We start from the raw sequence: 18,490 nt of genomic DNA, 5'->3' as shown, positions 1-18,490 counted from the left end.
TTGTCTTGATTTTTATTCATAGCTTCTACCTCTCTTTTTATGCTGTTATAGTTCCTTCTGAGCTTTTTATAATTCTCATTAAGTTGCTTGTTGTCCTCACTAAATTGTTTGAACACCCTTAAGATCATTGTTTTGAATTCTTTATCTGACAAACTGCTTTTTTGTACTACTTGTAAATCTTTTTCTGGTGATTCCTCCTTTTATTTCATTTTGGTATTGTTTCTTTGTCTTCCCCTTTTAGGAGTCCGGTAGTTCTAGGCCTGGTGCAGGATGTTGGGATATGTAGGCAGGTCAGTGTGTATCAAATAAGGCTGCTGTGCCTTTCAGACTGTTTTGGTGTGTGGCGCCCTTGCCTGCTGTGTGTCCTGGAGGATTGACAACTGGTGGCTGGTATCAGCCTGTCATGTTAGGTGCTGCTGGGGCATGAGGGACCCCACTGCTGGGGCTCTGCTAGGGTGTATAGCTGCATGGTGGGGCTCAGCTCCTAATAAGCTGCTTTTGGTGCTGCTAGGGGTGATTGGAAGCTCCCTGCTTGTGCTGCTACTGCTGCTGCTGTTGCCAAGTGATGCTCTGAGCACCCAATGCTCTGCTGCTGTTGGGGGCTGAGAATGCCCAGTTCTGGAGCCTCAGCTGCTGTTGGAGGTGGGGCTCCACTCCCACCAAGTCACTGCTGCTATGGTGTGGGGTGTTCAGCTTCAGACTGCTTGCAGCTTCCACAGCAGGCACCTTGACAGTGCCACTACTGTGCACTGGTCTGCTTTGACACAGTGGGGTCCACTGGTCAGATGGTGCAAAGCTCACTGGTGGACTCAGGTCCCTTGGCCCTAGCTCCTTCTGCTGCCTCCTCCCAGAGAAGACCAGGGATATTTTATAATGGCAGGCCTTCCGGCCACACAGGGAGAAGTGCCCTGACAGGTCGCTTACCATGTTAGCTGGCTGCTCCCTGTCTACAGTGCAGGAACCCTCTGCCCCATGTTTCTGCACTGCTCAAGGTTGCTCGTCTACACATATCAACTCACTCTCTCTCACACTTGCTCACCCTCTCATACACTCATCCTTGCTCTGGTTCTGCCTGTGGTCATCTTTCTTTTGTCCACTTTTTTAGTTATCTAAATTGGAAGTATAAGTCCAGTTCCTGTTACACTTTCATGGCCAGAAGCAGAAGTCTAGTTTCTATTTTTAAATATTTGGGTTGTATTAGTTTGGGGATTTTTAATAACAGCCAGATGGAATCAAAAGTTATCAAATGACAGGATTGTTAGGTATTACCTAATATCCCCCTATCTCATTTACTGGAGTAACACAGCTGAAACCAGAGAAAAAAAGGGGATCTTCCCAAAGTTACACAGCAAGTTGACCACAGTATTGGGCCTAAAAATCAGGTCGACTGAATTTCTTCATTTGTAATCAATACAGTTATTTCATGCTGATTTTCTCTTTCAAACCATTTTATTTTTATGTACATAGCTTTGAAATCCAAATGTTCTGTCCTACCCAAACTTACAAAGTGGGCATTAATAGCTCACACCCAGATGGTACTTAATTTTATTTGAATTTTGCAAAAACAACACCCAGGGTTGGCCTAAAGTGAATACTAGAGCAGCTCAAAACACTAAAAAACCTATAACACCCCCATGGGTAGGCACTTTAAAACAAAACAGTATACTTTCCCCAGTGACTTATTGTGAACTCACTAAGCAGAAAGAAGTGTGACTTAGAATTTAGATTTACTCATTTAGTCATTTCACCACCTGTGGGAATCATGTATCCTATAAAAAAAAAAAAAAAAAAAAAAAAAAAGCCTTTATCACTCAATTGCATTTGTCTTTCCACAATCCTAGCAATTCATCTAGATTCAATTTTTTTTTTTTTCTGGGCTGGGTATCTGGGACCCTTTCTGTCTTGTCTCTTGACTCTTCCAAGAAGCAGCCTAGGAAATTCCCCAGTGTTGGAATCAGATAGAACAGGTGTTAACTCTCAGCTACAACACTTGCTATGCAACCTTGGGTAAGTTACTTAACCTTTTGTAAGGACAAAAGTGGTACTGGATACATTAATTCCATTGTACATGTTTGTTTGTTTGTTTTCACATTATAGCATCTTTGTAATCAATATAATATTATTACCAGTAGTGTGATGGTTAAATTTGTAGCTTTCTTTTAATGACATGTGATGTCTTGGATTCTAAAAATACTGTACTAATCTCTAACTTGCAGTGTTTCTTCAAGGATTAAATGGGATAAAGCAAGTGCAAGTCTTAGCACATGATAGACACTCAAGGACTTGTATAGCATTCATTGTTACTAGAACCAATACTTGATTGAGTGATAGGCCTCTGACTTCCTTCACCAGGTAGTTGGCACATCCACTGGAGCCATCTAACCAGGTGAACAAATCTGGGAAGATCAGCCTGTCACACTGGCTGGTATTGAAGCTTGTGATTGTCATCAAGCCCTGGAGCCCTTTCTAGTAGCTTCTTGCCCTCCAGCCCTTCCCCATTAATACTACTAGCCCAATCTTACCTCTGCTACTACAAAATCACAAAGGTATGGAAATGGACTAGATAACTTTTTGCTCCATCATCCCAAACTATCCCTGTCTCATCCCAGAATACCTCCCCACAATCTAGAGGCTTGTCAGTCCAAGGGCTCTTCCAAGACCATCAGAATCAAAGCCTGCATGGCCTGAAGCAAAATACACATTTCATAAGGCTCCCCACATACATTTAATTGGCATGCTGATACTTGCATGCCTTTGAAAGTCAAGGACACCAACTCTGTTCAAGCCTGAAGGGGAAAAAAAAAGGAGAAACAAACACCTGAGGATTAATAACTCTCAAACATCTCCCTGTAGAGAAAAGTGGCTTGCATTTCTTTCCCAGCACTTAACTGGTTTTGTTACTGCCTCCTACAGGCAGATTGGCCTTGGTTGCAGGCTCTTCCACTCCCCATAATGCCCCTTAGTGTCATGGTACAGCTGCAGACTCTATAAAGCCGCTTTTTTGATGTACCCGCCTTTAACATGTACCTAGATGTTTTTTTTCTGTCTCCTGCTGGATTCTAGCAATCCAGGGAACTCGTAGGGCCATAGTGAAAAGGAGGAAAGTGCAAAACGGACTGAAATGGCCTTTGTCTCTGGTCACTTTTCACAGTTTGACTGCCTCCCAAGTGATTCTAAAATATCAAATTTGCGGGAACTGACACTTGACAGTGCATGCCACTCAGGATCCTGCTCCATGGCTAGAAATAAATAATTGTGATCACTTTCATGGAAACTGTGAGCAGTGTGGGGTTGGAGAGTTGGAAGATGGACAATTTTTAACCTTGTGTTAACCTGTTAACCGAGCAGGATGTATAAATACGTCAAACGTTGCATACAGTAAAAAGGGAATTCCCTGGTTATTCCCCGGTTAACAGGTTAAGCACTCTCAACCTTGTGTTAATGCATTCTTAGAATCATCATGGGTGGGGGGTATGCAGTAATGCCATCTCAAGAAAATAATTTACTTAAATCCACTTGTGAGCTGGGGGTACCAGCCTGCAAATAAATGGGACTGCATCCAGAGATCTGGAGTATTTACTACCTTGCAAATCCCCTCACTCTAAGCAGCTTGTGCTTGTAGTTTCATTGCATTGCACAAATCCTGGCAGGCTGAGAGATAACCCCCCCACCATGTGACTTGGGTATACAGCAGTGAGATTCCACAGGACCAGCAAGTGGTGACACAGCAGTGAGATTCAACACAACCAGCGATGTAACCGTATGCAAAAGGGAAGTATCAATCCAGATCCAAAGTACACTTTACTCCAGAAAAAGTTTTCTCAAGCCAGCTGTGCCTGGCTTGGGACAGCTGCCAGCATATCTAGTGTCATGAGGGGTTTCCAGTAAGACAGCATGTGGTTGGGATTTTTTAAAGATCAACTACTTTATATGTGAGTCTTACAACAGTTGCTGAAAGTGGCTCAGTGCTCTACATCAGAGCAGAAGCTCTTGAAGCTTCTGTGGGACCTACAGGAGTTCTGTCAGTGGTTCCCTAAGGAGGGCACATTGAATTCTGATGCGTGGTTCAAAATAGGGAAAACTTTTAGGGTGTGCAAAGATTCAGGGTGTAAAATTTTCACCTTGATTCTTATTTTATGGCAACTGGTATTTACAGCATTGCAGCAGCTGACTCAGGAGATTAATTCTATAAGTGAGGTGGCTTCAACCTCCCCTTTGAAAGAAACTCTGGAGCCCACCGCTTCTGCATGGTAGCCGAAGAAGGAAAGATTTTCTTCCAATTCTCCACCTTTTGTAGAGGATTTCTTAGCCTTACCACACGCAGCAGTGGAGGGCTGTCTTATAGAGGCCAGGAAAGAGGGCTACCTTGGGACTTTCCCAGCTATAATATGGCATGGTCAACAATCTGTGCATGAATGTTTTTCCTATCAGGTTTTTAAAGAATTCAGGCAAAGCATAAAGGGGAACGGTTTGCAAAGTTCCTTTACTGTAGGAGTGTTGGAGGGAATAGCTGGTAGTTATCTGATGACACCTTGGGATTGGATGGTGCTAGTAAAAACAGTGTTGATGCAGGCCCAATTTGCCATGTGGAAGTTCAAAAGGAGGGTTGGAGACCTCCCAGCCTCCATGGCAGGAAATGCCAGCCTGGATCTTACCACCACCACAGAATTAACCCTTAAGGAGTCTGATGATATTTGTTTAGTGCCTATTGGAGTGTATGGCCCCTTGCCAGAGGGGAAAGTAGGTTTAGTGACTGGAAGATCTAATTTAACAATGAAAGAATTACAGGTGATGCCAGGGGTAATTGACTCAGATTTTGAAGGAGAAATTACAGTAATGCTTAAGGCTGTGGGCTTTTATGTATTAACCTGGGATCCTTAATAGCTCCACTTCTTTTGTTACCCTACTGGGTTCCTAGAGCCAACTTCACAATTAGAGGGAATGCAGGGTTTGGGAGCACTGGTCAGTGTGATGTTTCTGGACTGCGTCTATTAACACCAGAAAGCCCTTTCTCTCCATTAATATACATGTGCTGACATGTTCATAACTTCATAATTGATGATTGGTAAATTATTGTTCTGACTTGTTTATAGGTCCATAATTGATGATTAGAAAAGTCACTGTGTGCCCTGTTTTGTGAAGAATTTAATCAACATAATAGAGATCAAAATAACCCCAGTAAATTGGAATACTCCCTGAACCAAGAAATTGGTGGGAACTGGCTATATGTCTGATAGAGTCCACAGAGCCTGGAGGTCTTGAGTCAGAGACTCAACCTCCCCCACAATCTCAAGGAATTAAGCTTGCATTGTGTTTGTGCAGCTCAGGGCTAAGTGTAACCCAATGTACCTTGAAATACCTGAGATAATAGCTTGGGTGTTTCTAGGTATGCCTAGGTGTTTTGGGGTGGGCCCGGGTGTTCCTGTTATCCACAAGGAAAACTAATTCTATACAGCATTGTTGTAGCCCTGGGCATCATATCAAAAAGATCCTATTTTCTTATATCATTAAACTTTTGCAGTTAGGTATAAAAGGCATGTAGTAAAGCATATTGGAGCTGATCTTCAAAAACTCAGGATCACTTGCTGGCCAGCTTTGCTCTCTATTTAGCTTTAATTTGGCTCTGGTGGTCTCTTGGTTCTCTCATGCCACAACATATAAGGGCAAATATTTTCAGGATTAGTGGATACAGGGGCAGACATTTCTATTATAACAACACAGGAATGGCCTGAAGCCCAGGTACACCTAATAATTATAGAAGTGAGAAGAACTCAAGTTCCTCAACAAAGTACTCACTCCCTTTCCTGTACAGGTCCAGATGGACAAAAAGGATGGATTCAACCTTATGTCATGGAGTCTCCCCTAAATTTGTGTGGAAGGGATCTTCTCTCTCAATGGTGAATAGTTATTCAAACCCAGCCTTTTGGCTAGGCGTCACTGGTAAAATTTCCCTCCTTTAATTGGCTTGGAAAACAACAAAACCAGTATGAGTTGATCAGTGGCCCTTAAAAGGGAAAAAATTGTTACATGCAAACAGATTAGTGAAAGAGCAATTAGAAGCAGGTCATATAGTACCTTCAGTCAGTCCCTGGAACACTCCCATTTTTTTAATTCCTAAAAAGGGTAGTAAATAGAGATTACTACAGGATTTGAGAGCAATCAATGCTATTATAAAACCCATGGGAACATTACAACCTGGGCTCCCCAATCCTACAATGATTCCTGAAAATTGGCATGTAATTGTTATAGATCTTAAAGACTTGTTTTTACTATCCCTTTGGTTCTTAAAGATGGAAATTCATTTTTTCTGTTTTCTCCATTTAAAATGTACCACTTTGATTTCCCAGGCAATGGATTTTCAAATAGCTCCATTAGACTTCACTGGGGAAAGTAATTACTGTCTTCCAGCAAATAAGTTATTACAAAACACTCCTCACATACACCTTCAGTTGGTGCAAAATATCAGTAATACCCCATAACCCGGGGCTTGAACTATATTCATTGATGGACAGATAATGGGCCAGCCTATACATCTCAAAGCATTAAATTATTTCTCTAACAATGGAGCATTAGCCATAAAACTGGCATCCCTTATAACCCTACAGGACAAGCTATTGTTGAATATGCTCATGCTACTTTAAAATTTTTAATTAAAAAACAAAAAGGGGGTAGTATGGGAGAACCCACTGTAAATCAGCTTTCTCTGGCAATCTATACCATAATTTTTTTTTTATGAATTTTTATTTATTTTTTTGTTACAGATATTTTACCTTTTTACCCCATTGGCACCCCCCACCCCACCCCCCTCCACCCTGTCCCCGGCTTAGTTGTCCATGTCCATTGGTCATGCATACATGCATATAACTTCTGTGGTTTATCTCTTCCCACCCCCCCACCCCCCCTCCCCTCTTCTGAGGGATGTCAGTCTGTGCCCTACTTCCATGTGTCTGGGTCTACTGTATTCCTCAGACTGTTATGTTCATTATATTCCATATATAAGTGAGATCATGTGAATACCATAAATTTTTTAACTCGAGATTGCTTTGGCAGTACAGCTGTGGAGTGACATTTTCAATAAAAGGCTTCTGCCACAAAGCCCAAGCCTTTAGTCTGGTACAGAGATCCACAGCAAGGACCTGAATGGCAAGGTCCTGCAGAGTTACTGGCTTGGGGGCAAAGGTATGCTTGTGTTTTGTCTTCTACAGGTCCCAAGTGGCTGGTGGCATGGTGGATAAAACCTTACCATAAACAGGAAGGACCTGCCCTTCAACTTGACTTTTCAAATTACACAGCTGACCTTGGACACTAATCGTAAAGCTCACACTTGGTCCTAGACTTGGTCCCAGACTTGGCCCCAGGGCCCCTTTCTAGCCCTTTCTAGGGTTACTTGGGGAAGCCTTTAGCAGTTGCAACAACGTTCTGAGGATATGATAACTAGAATGGGGGCTTCTCTTACCCCAGAGAATATTTTTTGGCTTACTTATCTAAAATCTTCACCCAATCTAGGGTAGTTATTTTATACTGCTTGCTTATATTATTGAATCCCACAGCAGATACAATTGGAGGCCCCAGTGAGATTCCCTGGTGTTTTGCTACACCTAGGGCTAGACACCTAGGATGATCTGCCTCTCCCGATCCGGTCATTGGACCCCTATAGATCCAAGGGGAGGCGCCCCCTGAGTTCCAGGGCCCCAAAGATCCTACTTGGGTTTTCAACAAATGGCCGGGAGATGCAAGACATCCCCCCAAAATATAAAAGGAGACCTGGTAAAAGCCTCCGGTAATGTATTCTGGGTGACCGGTCTATCTAGATGAGAGTGAGAGGGCCAGATGCGGTACAGCCTCTCCTCTCCTGGGAATACCCCTAAGACATTAGGTGGGGTTCAAATCTGGCAAAATTCTAGTTCAAATATGGCAAATTCTGTTCATTCAGACCTGCCACTGGGGTGGAAGGGGATGTGAAAGACAGACAATAGGGCAATAAAACAAAAGAACTTACAGCTAAAGTACTGTGAAAACTTGTAGTCAAAATTTCCCACTTAGTAGATCTTGCACTGGATCCTAAGAGGATAATAGGAACTAGGTAGGAGGGAATGAGATAGGCATCAGCCAGAGCTGACCACTACATTGTGCAAATAAAATTGCTTATCCCTCAGACATAATGGCTAACAGCAGATATCTGCTTCTGTAGATGCCTGCTTGCTCACAGACCCTTAGCCCAATTTCTTTACAGGGGCTAAGAAAACTATATAAGCAACCCACCTCCTGATCTTAGGGCTGCTCTGTCCTCTGCATAGGATGGGACAGTCACTGCGCCTCTAATAAAGCTCTCTTAATTTGAACCCAGTTTGGAGTCTGAGTCTGGTCTGTCTCATTGGTCTACAACAGGGAGAATGATCACCTCCCAAGCAGCATAGATGTCGCTCAGGATAGGGAATATCTGAAAGAAAATGTAAACGGTGTGTGACTGTAATTGTGTGTGAATGATCATGCTCCACGATGTTTGTAAGCAAACGTTTCTGTCTTGTGTGTCTCCCCTTGTTTTTGTCCTCATCTACCTCCCTACTGTGTCTCCCTCAACTTTGTTACTGTTAGTCTAGTCATAGTTAGCAGCCCTAATGCCCAGAAGACCTCATTGGATTTCATTTTGAAACTTTTTTAAAGAAGGTTCTGATTAGGGCACAAATACTGGTAGTGGGTCCCAAACTGGGCCCCAAGAGAAACCTGGGCAAAGGTAGGGCAGTGCCTGTGAGGCAGAGATACAGCATAAGGCCCGAACAAGTTTCTGGTGCAAACACTTCCTCTTTGGGCCCTAGTCAGCGATTGCCTTGATCTTGTGCAGGAGGCTAGTAAGATGGGGAAGCAAGGTGTAGTGAAAGATTTGAGAAAAGCCAAGAATGGCTATGCGTTCTTAAAGACTCCCTCACCATCTTCCATTATAGCTGTGATTAATATTTGTGTTTGAAGGCCTGGAAAGAGCTCCCAACAAAAGGGAAAATTTGCTAGACCATGCATCCATCAAACAAGGACCTGAAGAGCCATATCAAGATTTTGTAGCTTGGTTGCTACAGGCAGTTAATAGAATAATTAGTGATTCAAGGGCCATCCCTGTCAGTGGGCTGCTCTGTGCGTCCTGCTTGGGGCCACACTTTGGGACTGGGGTTGGTGTGGAGAGCCCCTCATCTTGGGAAACAGGGGCGGTGGGTAGGTGGACACACAGGGACTCACCTGGTGGCCACAGGGCTCTCTGGGGAAGGCAGGGAGGGTGGTCAGGCCAAGAAAGGGGCATGTTCCTTCAGTGCCAGCCCAGGTGGCCCCAGGCTTGGCAGCTGTTAGTTTCCAACTGGCTTCTCCAAACTTTGAGGGGTTGAATATAGGGATCCTGGGCACAAGTGTGAAGTGCTCTTGGAGAGTTAAAAAACCCTCTGCCCCACGTAAACATGCATGTTAGGATGTTGCTCCCCTTTCCTACGTTCTTTTATAAACCTGGGGTCAGAGAAAATGTTCCCATTCCTCTGCCCTCGGTGGAACGCAAATACTATCGAGGTGTTGTAGACCAATGAGACAGACCAGACTCAGACTCCAAACTGGGTTCAAATTAAGAGCTTTATTAGCTGTGCAGTGGCTGTCCCATCCTACACAGAGGAGAGAGCAGCCCCGAGCTCAGGGGGTGGGTTGCTTATATAGTTGTCTTAGCCCCTGTTAAGGAATTTGGGTTAAGGGTTTGCAAGCAAGCAAGCACATACAGAAGCAGATATTTGCAGTTAGCCGTTATGCCTGAGGGAGCAAGCAGTTTCTGTGTATACAAAGCAATGGTTATCTATAGAATGCAGTGGTTATCTATCAGCAGTCAATTCTTGCCATTCTCTTAAAATCCAAGGGGTAAGGTCTGCCTAATGGAAAAAAAAATTACTGTACATTCACATAGCATATGTTTATCCTTTACAGAAGGAGGGCTTCCTTGGACACTTTTCACTGTGTTCTCCTGTTAGGCCTATTGGCCCAATTGGCTGAATTATCAAAGGTGATAGTAGCAGCCATTAGGGAAACAGGGCGCATGGAATAGGATCACCCTAGGAAGGGTCAGAATGGCAGGCCTAGATCCAACTAGGGATAGAAAAGACTATGGCAAAGTCAGGTGCAGAGGAACAATGTAAAGTTTTTAACTTAGAATAATGACAGGTCCAGAGCTCCTTCTAACTGAGCCCATGGGTTCCAAGAATAACAAGACAGTAGGGGACAAACTAGTTAGTTTTCTGATAGATACTGCTACTGCTTAAGCAGACTCAGTCCTGACTGGGCCAGTGGGTCCCTAACTTACCTCTGGACTTCAAAGAAGACTGTGGACCTTGGGAGAAATACTGTGACTCATTTATTTCTGGTCATGCCAGATTGCCCATATCCCCTACTCAGACATGATCTTCTCCGGTGACTGTTCCATCAATCCTGCCAGCCTGCCTGAATCAGGTATGCTACGGCAGCAGCAATAAGTCTGGACCATGTCATTTGGTCTCAGTCATTGAGTAGGGAAACTTTAGCCTAATGGCCTAAACTCATAGCCCTAATCCAGGCTCTCTGATGGGGCAAGGAAAATCTGCTACAGATCAGAATCAATGGATGATGGACACTGCCTGATGGGAGACTGATAATCCCAGAAGCTCTAGGTTAGACTTTAGTCAACCAGCTGCACCAGTCTACCCACTTAGGTTACACCAAGCTTACTGAACTCCTGGAGGCAGGTATTATCTGATAAAGTCACAGGGAAAGGGAGAAAGCAGAGAGAAGCAGAAATATGTGGGTCTGATTAGGGAGGAAGAAAAGGAAAACTGGGCAATGTGCAGACAGATGACAGATTGAGCAAGCTCTCGGGTTTATGTCAGGGAAAGCACTAGGTAAGTCACAGAGGGTCTATGCAAGATAAAGAAAGATTAAGGCAGGAAGACAGGGCCTTAAAGGAAACCTTAACCAAATGTACTTTGAAAACCGGTGAAAACTGGACCACTCTGTTCCCCTTGCCCTCTTACAGTCCTTGCAGGCCCTGCAGTCCGCCCTGAAAGCTGTCCACAAACTCACGTGCGACACCCTGCCTGTGCCCACCTCAGGCTCTATGCACCTATTTTAACCCGGGGACTCCATATGGTTCTCTGAGGACTCTAGCGAAGGGTATCCTCTATGCAGAAGACTGAAAAATGAGTGATGACGCTCCTGTCCACAGCAGCCAAGGCGATCCCACAATTTCAAGAAAACAAAAAGGGGGGAGATGGGGGTGGGGGGTTGGAAGATTGATGTTTTGTAACCTTGTGTTAAGCACTCTCAACCTTGTGTTAACATATTCTCTGAATCCTAGACTGGGGGGAAACCTGGCCTGACCAAGTGGGTTGGGCACTTCATTTGTATGTGAATAAGGGTTTGTTATCTTTTGGCTTCAAGGTCTCTTGAAGCTACGGTGTATGCAGTAATGCCATCTCAAGGAAATAATTTACTTAAATCCACTTGTAACCGGGGGTACAAGCCTACAAATAAATGGGACTGAGTCCAGAGATCTGGAGCATTTGCTACCTTGCAAATCTCCCCCTCACTCCAAGCAGCGTGTGCTTGTAGTTTCATTGTGTTGCACTGATCCAGGCAGGCCAAGAGATGGCACTGCAGGAAAAGTGACTAGATTTATACCATTTGACCTTCAGAAGATAAAATCAGGCTTATCAAAAAAAAAAAAATACACTAGTGATCTAAAGCAAATGTAGGGCTTGAAATCCAAAGAGCATCCTGGGGCCTGACTATAAACCTGCCTGTCTCCCTATCCAGGAGGAACGGGGTGCAGTGGAAAAGAGGGATCTCCATCTAGCCATCAAACAACTCAGAATCTTCTGCTCATCCTAGACCCTCCTCAACATCTCCTTGCCCTTATCCCTCTCCACTGTCAATTTGACCTCTCTGTGGGTCTCTGCTCAGCCCCCTCTGTGTGATGCACTGAGACCTTCTTTGTCTCCTGCCACCTCCTTTTTTTTTGTTCTTTCTCCATTCAGCACCCCACCCACTCTCCTTCCAGCTCTGCTTCTAGGTGATCCTAGAAAGACAGAAATCTCATCACATTGCCTTGCATAAATACCTTCAATGAACAATAATGGAAAAATATGTATCATTGTTAAGCTTGGGTGAAGAGAACATGGGAGTTTATTTTATTATTATCATCACATTTGTGTATGTTTTAAATTGTTTAAAATAAAACAAATCCTCAGTGGCTTTCCAGGGATTTCAGGATAAAGTTCAAAGTCCCCAGACTGGCATTCAAGGCCAGTCAGGATCTGTGCCTACCCCGTTTTTCCAGCTCACTTCCTGTTATTTGCCCTGTTGCAACCTCTCTTGGCACCCAGCTCTCTCCTGCAGCCCTGTTTGCTAATGCATCTCCTTATTGCAGAACATACTTTCTCTTCTGTCCTGCCTAGAAAATATATACTTATTTTTTGGAAACCAGACATGAATGACCCCTGGTCTGAGACACCTTCCTAAACCTGACCTTCACTTCAGAGTGGGGATAGGATGACTTATGCCTGATATCTGCCCAGATGTTATATAGAGCAAACACCTGAAATGTATTTGGGAGAGACAATGAAGTCTTGATTAGTAGAGCAGGTAGGTGCAACATTTACCTAACTTGGGCAAGCACAGTAATCTCTCTTGGTTTGTGCTTCTGTGACTACAAAATGAAGAAAATAGCAGTACTTATCTCACAATACTGGGGTAAACATTTGGTAGTATTTTCAGTATAAACAGCTTAACACAATACTTGGCAGAGAGAGAGAGAGAGAGAGAGAGAGAGAGAGAGAGAGAGAGTTACAGAAATATTTCAATCAAATAATACAGTGGATAATTAAGTGGTTTGGCTTAGATTAAATACTCAAAAAAACACAAAAGGAGAAACATCTGCAACAAAAATAAAATAAAAAAAATACTCGAAAAACCTACACGAAAGGAATTGTTTAGCTCTTGCTGGGAGCTAAAGAAAATCGGTGATATCAAAGTCAGTTTTCCTCTCTCAGGCTCACAAGCAATTCATACTTTGGGGGAGGGAGGAGAGGAGAGGGTCCTCAAAGATCCAGGCCCGAGTCCCTGGCCTCGGTTTCTGCTTCTCTTTGGAAGAACTGTGTAAATCTATGGCCGGACCAGCCTGAAATTAGGGGACTAGGAAAGCACTGGGATTGCACGAATATCAGCCCGGGAGACAACCCCCAGTCAGTGAGGTCACAGTGAGATCGGATCTCCTGGGGTGGGGATACCTGGCGAGAAAATTAGTGGGGTCTGCTGCAGTGTTCCCCAGATCCCAGCCCCCGCTCCTCCTGGCTCCCTGGGACTCCTGCGTCACCCGTGTGGGCTGGGGGCGAGAGGAGGGTGGTGCCGTAAGGTGAGGGCTCGGCGCTGCCTTAAAACGCAATGCATCCCCTTGGCCTCTTAGCTTGCAGCGCAGAGCGCAGGCTGGACCTGCGGGCACAGGCTCCTGACTTCCACCACCCCTGCCGCCCTGTGCCTGGTACCCGCTGCTAGGTGCAAGCCTGCAGCCACTGGAGCCTCAGGACCCAGTCCGGAAGAGTGCAGTTAGTTCCAAGGGACCCGGACGCTGCTCCGGTGGTGCGACACCTCCAGCAGCAACAGGTAAGCAGCTGGCTCTGCTCCTAACGCAGCTGCCCCAACGCCGGATTGGACCCCGCGCTCCGGAGGCCTGAACACCCCGTCTGCCACAACCCAACAGCAGTGGTGTGGCCGCTTTTCTCAGTCCCTTGGCCGTCCTCTTGCCGTCCTGTTTCCCTTCGCAGTTTTTCTCATGAGTTCTCCCCACCACCACCACCACCAATTCTCTTGTTGGTTCCTCATCCTTTCTCTTATTCCCTGCTTCTCATCCTTTCGTTTCTTACTCTTTTTCAATTTCGATTTCACTGTTCCATCTCTCCCTGTCTCTCAATCTCTCTCCTAGGGTCTCATTCTCATTTCTTTTCTTCAATTTCTCTCACTCTCTCTCAGGCTCTCCCCACCAATCAGGCACCCATACCTCCTCTCCTGCTCTCCCCAGATCACTCATCCTGACACCCACCGCTGCCTATACCAGGTGGGCTGGAGAATGCAGAGAGGATGCCGAATGCGAATGCGGTGTGTGTGTGGGGAGGGGGGGAGTGCAATAGGCATCCTGCCGGCATTCAGCCGGTGGCTGTAGTGCTGAAAAACTAGATTTATCCGCCAAAGCCTGCTGTAGCCCAGGTGCTGGCTGGTTTCCATGGCAAAATAAAGTCGACAGAGTGATAGAGATCACAGCCAGAAATCCAGCAAGAGAAAAACCGAGGAGAGGGATCATCGGAGAAAAATGGAGACAGAGATGCACCCACACTGAAACACACACAGAAAGTGTTTAGCAAGTCTCAAGGAGAGAGTGAAAAACATAGAAACCAATTCCAGGTGCACATGCTAGAGAAAGAGCCTAAGCAACAGATAATCAAGAGGGACAAGCAGTCGATCATCAGAGAGCAACAGAAAGAGACAGGCAGATAGTGATAAAGAGATAACTTAATGCATGAAGAGGTAAACAGCAGGAGAAGATAGGGAGAGACACAGAGATGAGAGGATTCAGGAAAGAGCAAGCACAGCAAGAGACGGAAAGTGACACATAGGGAGAGAACCCGAGGGAGACAGGAAACAGAAAAGTTGGAGAGACACGGAGACTGACAGAGACACACATACAGCCAGTGATACTGAGCAGATGTACTAGCGACCCACAAAGATGGTCAGGGAAATAGAGAGAAATGGAGAGACGAGACAACATCAGGAAAAGACCTAAAAGTGCACCTTCTAGTGAGCCACAGTCAGTGACAGGCAGAAACACAGGGAGAAACAAGAGCGCATCAGAAAGAGACAGAGACAGTGACAAGACTGAGAGAAAGGTAAAGAGAGACCGAGACATGTATATACAGCTACAGAGCATATCCCCTAGCGAAAGAGACACAGAGAAACTGAGACACAGAGAAAATGACCAAGAGTGGGAACGACTGGAGTAAACAAGGGACAGAAATAAAAAAAGAGAGACTGACAGAGACTGGTAGAGAACACGCACTTGCTAGCAAGAGACAAAGAAATAAAGACAGAGGGCAGAGTGAGAAACAGGAATGAGAAAGTTGGAGAAAAACTGAGACATGTACACACACCCCAGGAGATAGAGCAAAAGTGTGCTAGAGAGAGACACTGGACAGAAAGAAAGAATTCAGCAAACGTAAACTGGCTGAGATACAGAGCGCGTGCATGCTCTAGCGGGTGAGAGCTAGGGAAATCATTTGAGAAACCCAAACTCTGAGACTCAAAGACAATAACACAAACAGGCAGAGAGCACTTGCGCACACGCCAGTGTTAGAGACGGCTGGGAGGGACTCAGAAACCCCTAGAGAGAGTCAGAGAGACCCAGAGAAGAAGAGAAGGGTTGAGAGAGAGTGCTCGGTCCCTGACAGGAGCTGTGGGAGAGAATCAGGCAGCATTGCTGTCTGGTGCAGAAGCCTTGCCCCCTCCACAGGGTGACGAACCTGACCTGCGTGTTTCTTGCGTTCCCAGTCCAAGCAGTGAGTGTGGTCTGTGTGCCCCTTGGCCGCCTGCTGGTGCCAGCTCCAAGCCTGAGCCCTGTCTCATGTCCCTGGCCATCAACATGACGCCCACCTACACCAACACCACGTCCAAAAACAGCAGCAGCCACACGTGCATGCCCTTCTTCAAAATGCCCATCAGCCTGACTCATGGAATCATCCACTCCAGCATGCTGCTCATCTTTATCACCGCCTCATTCATGGGCAACATAGTGCTAGCAATTGTGTTGCAGCGCAAGCCTCAGCTGCTGCAGGTGACCAACCGCTTCATCTTTAACCTCTTCATCACTGACCTGCTGCAGGTTTCACTCGTGGCTCCCTGGGTGGTGGCCACATCTGTGTCTCTCTTCTGGCCCCTCAACAGCCACTTCTATACTGTCCTGGTTCACCTCACTCACCTGTTCGCCTTTGCCAGTGTCAACACTATCTTTGTGGTGTCAGTGGATCACTACCTATCATCCACCCACTCTCCTACCCAGCCAAGATGACCCTGCGCTGGGGTTATATGCTCCTCTATGGCACCTGGATCTTGGCCATCCTTCAGAGCACACCCCTACTTTATGGCTGGGGTCAGGCTGCCTTTGATGAGTACAATGCCCTCTGCTCCATGATCTGGGGGTCCAGCCCTAGCTACACCATTCTCAGCATGGTGACCTTCATTATCATTCCACTGGTCGTCATAATTGCCTGCTACTCTGTGGCATTTGGTGCAGCCCGGCATCAGCATGCTCTTCTGTAACACGTCAAGAGCCACCACAGGTTGGAGGTTCCAGCCAAGGACCGTGTGGAGAATGAGGATGAAAAGGGAGAGAGGAAGGATGAGTTCCAGGGTGAGAGCAAGGTTCCACAGCCAGAATGAAGGTGGGATCAAGGCTAAAGTGGGCAGTGTGGAGGCCCAAGAAGGCAGATTGGAAGTCAAGGAAGAGAGTGTGGAGGCCAAGGGCAGCAAGGAGGTCAAAGAAAGCAGCTTGGTAGCTGATGGTGGCAGCATGGAGGGTAAGGAAAGTGGCACCAATATTGAGAGCAGCATGAAAGCAGGCAATGGTCATATAGAGGTCAATCAGTGCAACATTGACTTGGGTAAAGATGACATGGAGTTTGGTGAAAATGACATCAATTTCAGTGAGGATGACATCAAGGCAGTGAACATCCAGGAGAGTTTCCCAAAGAGTCATCAAAACAGCAACAATGACCCTCCTCTGCCCAAGTGCTACCAGTGCAAAGCTGCTAAAGTGATCTTCCTGATCATGTTCTCCTAAATGCTGTTACTGGGGCCCTACTGATTCTAGAAGTCCTGGCTATGTGGGTGGATGTCCAAACCAAGGTATCACAGGAGGTGATCAAAATAATAATCTGGCTTTTCTTCCTCCAGTGCTGCATCCACCCTACATATATGGGTACATGCACAAGACCATCAAGAAGGAAATTGAGGATATGCTGAATAAGTTCTTCTGCCCCCAAAAGAATATAGCCACCCAGACCTCTGGAACTGAAGTTGGCACAGAGGGTGGGACTGAAGGCAAGATCATCCCTTCTCATGATTCTGCCACTTCACCTTGAAGTGTGTTCTAAGGCAAACCTTGAAGTATCCACAGTGCAGAAAACAGGAGCAGTTTTCATTTTAATGGACCACTCACAGTACAATTAATACCAACCCATACCATTCCAGGTAAAGATATTGCACACATGCTTCTCACCACAAGATAGATAAATATATGGAAGAGGAAGAAATGGGTGTCTTTATTTTTATTTTTTTTATTAATGAATTTTTGTTACAGATGTTTCTCCTCTTTCTGCAACTGATTTCCCCCTCCCTCTCCCACCCCGTCCTTTCCCCAGTTTGCTGTCCATGACCACTGTCCATGCATACATGCATATGAGTTAAGTGGTTTATCTCTCCACCACCACCTCCTCTTCTGGGGATTATCAATTTGTACCCCACTTCGACATCTCTGGGACTAACCCACTCCTCAGAATGTTATGTTCATTATATACCACAAACAAGTGACATCATATGAAACTTGTCTTTCTCTATTTGCTTGTTTCACTTAGGATGATACTTTCCAGGTCCCTCCATGTAGTCTCAAAGGATAAGAAATCTTTCTTTCTTACAGCTGTGTAGTACTCCATTGTGTATATGGACCACAGCTTTTTTATCCATTCATCTACTGATGGACACTTGGGCTGTTTCCAGATCTTAGCTATTGTAAATAGTGCTGCTATAAACATGGGGGTACATATATTCTTTCTGATTGGTGTTTCAGACTTCTTAGGGTATATTCCTAGAAGTGGGATCACTGGGTCAAATGAAAGTTCAATTTTTAATTTTTTGAGGTAACACCGTATTGTTTTCCATAGTGGCTGCACCAGTCTGCATTCCCACCAGCAGTGCATTAGAGTCCCCTTTTCTCCACACCCTCGCCAACACTTGTTGTTTGATGCTTTGTTGATGGCGGCCATTCTGGCAGGTGTGAGGTGATACCTCATTGTTGTCTTAATTTGCATCTCTCTGATGATTAGTGATGATGAGCATTTCTTCATATGTCTCTTAGCCATTTGTAGGTTCTGCTTGGAGAGTGGTCTATTCAGCCCCTCTGCCCATTTTTTTAATTGGGTTGTCTTCCTCTTGGGGAGTTGGATAAGCACTCTATATATATTGGAAATTAACCCCTTATATGATATATCATTGGCAATTATGCTCTCCCATATAGTGGGTAGCCTTTCCATTTTGATGATTATATCTTTCACTGTGCATAAGCTTTTGAGTTTGATGTAGTCCAATGTGTTCATTTTCTTTTTTGTTTCTACTGCCTTAGGTGATGTATCAGTGAAAATTCTGCTGCATATGATGTCTGAAATTTTGTTGTGTACAGTTT

At 45.1% G+C, this 18,490-nt stretch overlaps 1 protein-coding gene across 1 annotated transcript; it reads left to right on the top strand.

The window, feature by feature from the left end:
• Positions 1-15,676: 15,676 nt before the first annotated feature.
• On the top strand, positions 15,677-17,174 carry GPR101 (G protein-coupled receptor 101). Its single transcript, XM_036271621.1, is given in 5 exon segments — positions 15,677-16,064; positions 16,067-16,455; positions 16,457-16,892; positions 16,895-16,996; positions 16,999-17,174. Coding segments are annotated over 5 exon segments (1,491 nt in total).
• The last annotated feature ends 1,316 nt before the right edge of the window (positions 17,175-18,490 follow it).

The sequence above is a fragment of the Molossus molossus genome, unplaced genomic scaffold (assembly GCF_014108415.1).
Source record: "Molossus molossus isolate mMolMol1 unplaced genomic scaffold, mMolMol1.p scaffold_m16_p_2, whole genome shotgun sequence".
Lineage (NCBI taxonomy): Eukaryota > Metazoa > Chordata > Mammalia > Chiroptera > Molossidae > Molossus > Molossus molossus.
The sequence above is the reverse complement of the archived record's forward strand: the minus strand, read 5'-3'. Positions and strand labels throughout refer to the sequence as shown.